Genomic DNA, 8,566 nt, shown 5'->3' with positions numbered 1-8,566 from the left:
CACCTTTTAAATTCTCCTGAAAATATCTGAAACATAATTGCACTAAAACTATGAGCCACACAAAGAAACATTAATGGAAGAACAAGACACCTCCAGCAGTGCTCAGTAATTCATCTGCAGCTAGCAAAAGGAATTTTACCAGCATGCCTCCTCTGAGGGATAGGGAACAACAGAATTTAAGTTTAACTGTGCACATTTAAAATACACACACAAACACACATACACAGTTAATTTTTAAAAAGTCTTTCCAACTGCCATCTTTCCCAGCAGCTTGAAAACGTACTTTCTGGTAGTCTGGTAGATAACTAATTTAGTTATCTTTTTACTTGCCTGGAACTTATACTTTTGTTAGCCAGTTCAGACATTTTGTAATGAAGTAGGCTTAAAATTTAAAACTCAATTTAGGTATTACAACTGAGAAACACAAACAAGTGGATGCCTGTTAACACGATTCTTAAAAACTCAAGTTATTTTAAATATCTAAACAGCCATCTACTTTCAAATCCTGCAAGATCAACTGTGTAATATTATAATTTGTGATTTTACTAATCTTTTCATTTCAGCCCACAGAAAAACAATCAAGCACATGCATGTATCCAACGCTAGTACAGGTGATGTAAATAGATACACATATGGGAAGTATACTCACTGAAAGGTAGCTGCTAACATCCACATTATCTGTAATGGTCTGACGTTCTCCTCGTTGATTAATCTTCCTAAACCTCCGCCGAGATTGACGGAGGGGCAGTTCCCTTTGCAGAATGTTGTCTTCATTCTCTTTTGAGTTCTCCACCTGGAAAACATGGTCGGGATCTTGATTAAACATCCAGTTCTTCCATATTATTGAAAGTCTATGTAATTTTAAAAAACTCATGAGGACACGCTCAACATGAAATAGTAATGAGAGATTGCCATAAAACAGCCTTTGCAAGTTTCTGAACCTAGAGCTACACGTCTTCTACAATGTTGTTACAAAGAGTTGGGAGGCCACAACTTCCTTCCCGGAAACTGCATTGAAGAGAGAAAGAGAGAGAGACTATGCAAAGCTACTTAAAACTGCTCACTGAACTCAGATACCATTTTCAAAAACATAATAGTTATAAAGTTATAGCGTAAAAACATAAAAGATACTAGCTTGATCGCTGAATGTAGATGTTATTTCATACTGCACAGAGAATTACCTTTCAAAAACCTGGACAACACAACGAAAATCACAGAATATACCAGATAATTTTCATTTTAAATTATGCTATTAGTAATTCAAACCTATGACACACAATGTCAACCCATCAAATACAATTCATTTGCTCATTTCCGTTTGCCACTCACCATTTGCTATGTCAGTACTTTATAAATATGAAGAATTTTTTTAAAAGAGGTTAGAAAAATCAATAAACTAAGTGTTTTTTAAAGTCTTAATTGCAACGAGACTTTGGCAATTCAAAATTTTCTAAAATATTGTTTAAAACTGTATTAATTCATTCCATGTCCCTCCCCCTCTGTTTCTTTACACTATAAAAAGCAAGCCCTTCTTCACATTTCCTTTGGAAATTTCAGCAGGAAAGAGCAGAGACAGACACACATGTATACAAACAACAAGTGACAAGATTGTTCATGCAGTAACCAAAAAACATTATATATATACACACACACACAGAAGGTGTGTACCAAGGAAAAGACCATGTGTATTTTTGCAATACAACCATCACTGCAACTGGCTGGAATGTGACAAGAATTAGGAAACTAGCAACTAAAAGCATATAGGATTATTATTTTCAATTTCTGTTAAAAAAAAGTTTTTTAAAAAGCTTTAACTATCTTACTGTATTAACAATTACAGGGCTACATGACTTTTTCTGCAATTTAAAAAGGAAGCAGTTTTTGAAAAAAATATGGGAGTCAATCAGTCAAAAGGGCTACAATCTAATCAGAGTTTATCACTTTAAATTCAAACTAAAGAATTAGGCAGGCACTAAAATGTATGCTACTAAAGTCAATGGTTCTTAAAAATGCTAAACTGTGGATAAGCCATATACAAAACACTTTAATATAGTTGTTTTAATATCCTGTAAGGATTTTCAATATGTTATCTAAATATGGACAGGTTGCTTACCTGTAACAGTATTTCTTCGAGTGGTCATCTGCGAATACATACAAATGGGTTGTACTGCGCCTGCGCAGTGCCTTCGGAAACTTCTGGAATCACTAGGCAAAGTACTCTTTGCAACATGTTGAAACTTTTTGGCGGTAGCTCCGCCCATCCCTTATAAAGCCCCTGCCTTCCCGCTCTTTCCCCAGTTCCGCAATTTTTCCGCCAAGTAGGCGATAAGGATGAGCCAATAAAGAGCAGGACACTGAGGGGAGGATGGGCGGGATTTGTATGTATTCGCAGATGACCACTCGAAGAAATACTGTTACAGGTAAGCAACCTGTCCTTCTTCTTCGTGGTCTCTGCGAAGCATACAAATGGGTTGAGACTGGCGAGCTAAGGTCAGTGGAGGAGGGAGTGTCATATTAACCTTGTCTCCAACACTATTGATGATACCAATAAAGCAAAAGAGACACAGAACAGTGGTCTAATTGGTGTTGTTATTATCATCATCATAATGTTAAGATAAACAACAAACAATCTCATGAACTCAACCACTAGAATCATGAATCCAGGAGTCTGGTAAACGTCTTGTTAGCAAATGATGCAAAGAAAAGACAACATGTGCACCCCAGACCATAGTTAGTGCAATCCAGACAGCAGGACAGCCCTCCCAAAAGCTGCATCTCCCCTGGCCCTAGTGTCCAACCTGTAATGTTTGATGAAAGTCATAGGTTGTGACCACACTGCAGCCTTGCAGATGTCATCCAAGGACACACCTGACAGAAAAGCAGAAGATGCTGCAACTGCCCTGGTAGTGTGAGACCGAGCCCTAGCCGGTAAGGGTCTACCCAAAAGCTCATAAGATAAACAAATAGTGTTAGAAACCCACTTGGAGAGTCTCTGAGCCGACACAGGCAGTCCTTTTTTGGACTCCGAATAGCACTGGAACAGTCTTTCGGAGCGGCTAGAGTCTCTAGTCCTGTCGAGGTAAAAAGCCAGAGCCCTGCGAACGTCCAAGGTGTGCAGGGCTCGCTCAGCATCGGTGGTCGGGTTCGGGGCCAGAGTTGGGAGAACAATGTCCTGGCACATGTGGAACACAGAGACAACCTTAGGCAAAAAGGTAATGTCTGTTCTAAGAACTACCTTGTCCAGGTGAAATTTGAGGTAAGGTTGGTCTCGACGCAAGGCACAAAGCTCGCCCGCACGGCGGGCAGAGGTGATGGCCACCAGAAAAGCTGTTTTCCAAGTTAGCAGCCTAATGTCTGTGGTGGCCAAGGGTTCAAACGGTTTGGACTGTAGCGATCGTAGCACCGCATCAAGGCTCCAGGCTGGAGGAGGTAGAGACGCCTGCGGATGGAGGTTGCTGCATCCCTTGAGAAAACTCTTTACCAATGGATCCTTGAAGAAGGAGGGCTTGCCATTAAATTGAAAAGAAGAGCAGATGGCCGACAAGTAACACTTGACGGAGGTGAGAGAAAGGCCTGAGTCGATCAAAGACATTAAAAAGTCCAGGACCACCGGTGTCGTGACTTGGGCTGGAGACAGTTGTCTGCCGGCTAAGAACCTGGTGAACCTGTTCCATTTAAGAGCATAGGACTTCTGAGTAGCTGGCTTGTGGGCAGCCAGAATGACTCTGCGTACGGGGGACGGTAGCCGTACTAGGGATGGATCCTCCACGCTACCAGGGGAAGAGTGTCGATGTCCGGGTGTCGAACCCGACCCTCTTGAACCGTGAGGAGATCTGGTCTGTACTCTATCCGGAGGAAGTTGGTCCGGGAGAGATGGAGGAGGCAGGGGAACCAAGGCTGTCCCGGCCACCATGGAGTGATCAGGATGGCATCCGTGGCATCCGACATCATTTTGGAGACTGTCCTGGTGATCAACGGAAAGGGGGGGAACGCGTAGAGCATAACCCCCGACCAGAGGAACCCGAACGCGTCCCCGAGAGATTGTTCGTTCGGCGTTCGGGAGCAGAACTGGGGACAATGGCTGTTGTGGACAGTCGCGAACAAGTCTATTTGTGGGGTTCCCCACCGACTGAAGAGGTCGAGCACCGTGTCGGGGTGGAGTCTCCACTCGTGGCATTGAGACGGAGACCTGCTGAGAAGGTCCGCCAGGTCGTTCTGGATACCCGGCAGGTGCACCGCCTGGAGCAGGATGTTCCGGTCTATGCACCAGTTCCAGACCTCGAGTGTGATGCCGAGCAGTGTAGGAGATCTGGTTCCTCCCTGTTTGTTCAGGTAATACATGACGGTGGTGTTGTCCGTCCTGAGCTGAACAACTTTGTCGGATAGGGAGGATTCGAAGACCCTTAAAGCCTTCTGTACCGCAAGCAGTTCCAGGGCATTGATGTGTAGCCTTTTTTCGTCCTGGGACCACTGGCCTTTGGCCCACAAGTCCGTGGTGTGGGCTCCCCATCCGTGCTCTGACGCGTCGGTGGTCAGCACAACCTCCGGCTGGGGTTGAGAAAAAGGCATGCCGGCGCAAACGTTCCGGGAGTCGAGCCACCATCGGAGGGAGCGAGCGACTGGTCTCGGGATCGTGAGATGACGTGACGGGTGGTCTGTCTCTGGGTCGAAGGCAGAAAGAAACCAGGACTGGAGCGGTCGGGACCTGAGTCTTGCCCACGGTGTTACGAAGGTTGTTGATGCCATATGCCCTAGGGCTACCTGGATGTCTCTGGCAACTACTCTTCTTCGGCTGACACATTTCCCGATGGCTCGGGCGAGAGCTAGAAAACGGTCGGAGGGCAAGGATGCGACACAAGTGTTTGAGTCGAGGATCGAGCCGACGAATCTTATGCACCTGGAAGGCAGTAGCTGAGACTTTTCGAGGTTCACGACCAGTCCCAGGCTTTGTAGGAGCTCTAAGGTTTCGGCAATGTGACGGCTGAGCTCTTGGTCCGATGGCGCCACCAGTAGCCAGTCGTCCAGGTACGGGAAGACTCTGATGCCCCGGCGATGTAGATGGGATACTACCGGTGCCATGCATTTGGTAAAAACTCGAGGGGCTGTGGACAGACCGAAGGGGAGGACGTTGTACTTGTAGGCGTCGGCCCCGACGGCAAAGGCCAAGAACCTGCGGTGACTCTCGCGGATGCTGACGTGGAAGTAGGCGTCCTTTAGGTCGATCGTCGCGAACCACAGGCCCTGGTGTAATAAAGGTAAGATAGAGGCAAGTGTTACCATACGAAAACGCCTATAGGAGAGATAGGCGTTAAGGGCTCTTAAGTCTAGTATGGGCCTGATGCCCCCATCGGCCTTGGGGACTGTAAAATAACGGGAGAAAAAACATCTAGGAAAGTCCACGGCGTCTATCGGTGAGATAGCGCCCTTTGCTAAGAGGGTGCGTACTTCGTCGAGAAGGGTGTCCGAGGGGAGGGTGGAAAGGAAAACTCCAGTTGGTGGGAGTTCTTCGAATTCAAGGGCATAACCCCTACGGACGATGGTAAGAGCCCAAGAATCGGTGGAGATCGAGGCCCAGACGGTGGAAAACGGCCTCAGTCTATCTAGGAAGACAGGAGAGGAAGGGGTGACGGAGTACGCGGCGTCCCCTCAGTTCCTCTTCTTGTTTTGTTCGGGATCCTGCCTCCTGTAGCCTTTCTTGTACTTGGGGCCAGAACGACGTCCCGAAGAAGAGGAGGATTGGGAGGGATAGCGCTGTCTGGACTGGTCCTGACGCTGGAATGGGCGGTCCTGCTGGTAGGGCCTCTGGCCCTGACCATACCACTGGCGGATGCCTGTAAAGCGCTTACGGGAAGAAGCCTGAGGAGAGGACGACATACCGTGTTTCTTAGCGGCGGTCCTCATCCTATACTTGAAGTTCAACTTCTCGTCCGTTTCGCGGTGGAAGAGGCCATCTTCATCGAAGGACATGTCCTCGATTGTGGAGCGGGCATTCTGGTTCAAGTCGGAGGACCTCAACCATGCATGCCTTCGCAAGGCAATGGCTGCTGACATGGATTTTGCGGCACAGTCAGTAGAATGTCTTGCAGATGTGATGATCCAGCTGCCAATTGAATGGGCCTCGTCCCGAACCTCGGAGAGGATGCCTTGGGAGTCGTCAGGAAGGTCAGGAATGAGAGGGGAGATCTTCTCCATGAGCCATTGTATGTATGCGCCCATACATGCGTTGTAATTGGCTACTCTCATCCCCAGGGCTGAAGAAAAATAAGCCTTTTTAGCGAGGGCGTCGATCTTCTTAGCCTCTCTGTCTGAAGGCATCAAGGAAGACTTAGGAGTGGAGGCGCGTTGGGAACCCTCCACGATGGCCGAGTTCTGGCGTGGATGTTCAATCAGCCATGTCGGACGCGGGGCCACTCTGTACAGGGATTCGATCTTCCTGTTACTAGCAGCTGTCGATGCTGGGGCTGCCCACGAACGTCTGGCTAATTTTTCCAGTGAGGGGAGCAGAGGGATGGCAGGTGGAGTGGGGAGCTTGCCATGAATCCTCCTCTCGATAGGATCAGAGGCCTCATCTTCTGCCTGGGCGAATTGGATATCAAGAGCGTTTCCCATTTTAATCACGTGCTCGGCAAACGTGCGTACGTCGTCCGAGGGGGAGATTGCACCCGGTTGGGCGAACTCTTGATTGGACGGCCGATAGTTGTCTTCCGAAGAGGCGTCCGAGTCGTCTCCAGGGTGGTAGCGAGTCTGAGAGGATGTCTCCTGTCTTGACTCCAGGTCAACGACCTCCAGATCGGTGGTTGCCGAAACGCGGCTAGGAGCGCGGGAGGGCCTAGAGGATGCACGTGGTCTAGGTCTCTCCGCCGGTGGCCTGAAGCGGGACTTGATGGAGTCGCGAGGAACGGCCATGTAATAGGTGTCCGTGACCTCATCATAAAAATAGTCGGCCTCAGAGGGGCGTGGAGGAGATGGCGAAGCGGCACGGTGCACCAAGGCCTGGTGGACCATCGACGCGGGCATCGGTGTGGGGGATCGCCTGTCCTCCCTCGGGCTGGCAGGTGAGGCCGGTTCGGAAAGGTCCACAATAATGTCCTCCGGGGCGTGACGGAACGTCGAGAGGGGCCGAGATCCGGATGGAGAAGTGCTTCGGCGCCCGGGACGGGTGTCGACGGTCTCGGGGGTCCGGAGGGCTCTAGCCGCGGAGCGAGGATCTGAAGGTCTCCGATCGGCATCCGAAGGCTCTCGGGGGGTCTCCTTATGTCTGGACCCGTCTGTATCCCGTTTCTCAGAACGGTGGCGCTTGGCGGCCGAGTGTCCTCCGTCCGGGGACCTCGCACGGGACTTCTTTGAAGCCGAAGGCGCCAGTGGCACGATGGCCTGGGCCTTGGCCGGGTCTGGAGACTTCAAGGCCTTGGCGGTAGTGGCCTGAGGGACAGAGGATTTCGAGGCAGAACCCTTGTGGGAGCTCGAATCCTTGTCTGAAGCGCGGCTCTCCTTTGAGCTCTTCTTGCGCTTCTCCTGCTTATCCTTCTTAGAGGATCGAGGTGCGCCTTCCAGCGGGGCCTCGGTGACCGGGGCATCCAGGGAGGCTCGAGGAGCGGATGATGAGGTGGGAGCAACATCTCCAGCTCTGTCGGACTCGGCGGGGGCAAGTTGGGCCGGGGTCTCGGGCAAAGTCGGCAGCGGGTTTGCGGCCGTGGAGGGAGCCGGTAAAGAAGACATAGCACCCGCGGTGAAAACCTTTGTATAAATAGCGGCCTTTAATCTAGTCTCCCTGTTTTTCCTGGCCTGAGGAGTTAAGGATTTGCAGAGGGCACAGGATGCAGGAACATGCGTCTCGCCCAAACAAAGAAGGCACGCCGAGTGCGGGTCTTGTCCGGGAATCTTACCCCCGCAAACAGAGCATTTCTTAAAGGGGACTGATGGCATGGTCCACTCACAACTCGTAGTCAGACAGTCCGAGGTCAATGCCGGTCCGGGAAGATTGCCAAATCAGGAGGAGCAAGCAAAAACACAGTCCAGAGCCCAAGCCAAATGGTCAATAACGGTCAAGACAAAGAATGGTCAAATAACGGTCCGGGTCAAAACGTGATTCCAACTGAGATTTTCCAACAGCGAAGTTCCCTAAGCAGCTAACGCGGCGGAAAAAAGGAACTGGGGAAAGAGCGGGAAGGCAGGGGCTTTATAAGGGATGGGCGGAGCTACCGCCAAAAAGTTTCAACATGTTGCAAAGAGTACTTTGCCTAGTGATTCCAGAAGTTTCCGAAGGCACTGCGCAGGCGCAGTACAACCCATTTGTATGCTTCGCAGAGACCACGAAGAAGAAATCCATTAGCTCTGTTGTCCTTTTCATCTCTATAGCACTTAATGTATAAATATATCAAGGGGGAGCCATCTTGGGCATGTACAATAACATCCAAATCTACAAAGGTGATACCTTTTCTAAACCAAACAAAATGCAGAAAATACATGCAAGCATTCAAAGCTCCACTAGCTTCTTCATCTGTCAATTACTTTAAAAATCAAATGTAAAAAAAATCTTCATAGTATTCATAAAGTGTAAAAGCTC

At 49.1% G+C, this 8,566-nt stretch overlaps 1 protein-coding gene across 1 annotated transcript in view; it reads right to left on the bottom strand.

The window, feature by feature from the left end:
- LOC121920380 overlaps positions 1–8,239 on the bottom strand; it is a 10,827-nt gene extending 2,588 nt beyond the window's left edge. The window contains exons 1-3 of the mRNA XM_042447513.1: positions 5,877–8,239; positions 2,982–5,241; positions 650–851 (exon numbers count right to left, since the gene is read on the bottom strand). Coding sequence (XP_042303447.1) covers positions 650–851; positions 2,982–5,241; positions 5,877–7,926 — 4,512 coding nt within the window. The 5' untranslated portion in view covers positions 7,927–8,239. The remainder of the gene's footprint in view (positions 1–649; positions 852–2,981; positions 5,242–5,876) is intronic.
- Positions 8,240–8,566: the final 327 nt, after the last annotated feature.

The sequence above is a fragment of the Sceloporus undulatus genome, chromosome 2, assembly GCF_019175285.1.
Source record: "Sceloporus undulatus isolate JIND9_A2432 ecotype Alabama chromosome 2, SceUnd_v1.1, whole genome shotgun sequence".
Lineage (NCBI taxonomy): Eukaryota > Metazoa > Chordata > Lepidosauria > Squamata > Phrynosomatidae > Sceloporus > Sceloporus undulatus.
Note: the sequence above shows the minus strand (reverse complement) of the source record. Positions and strands in the feature narration are given on the sequence as shown.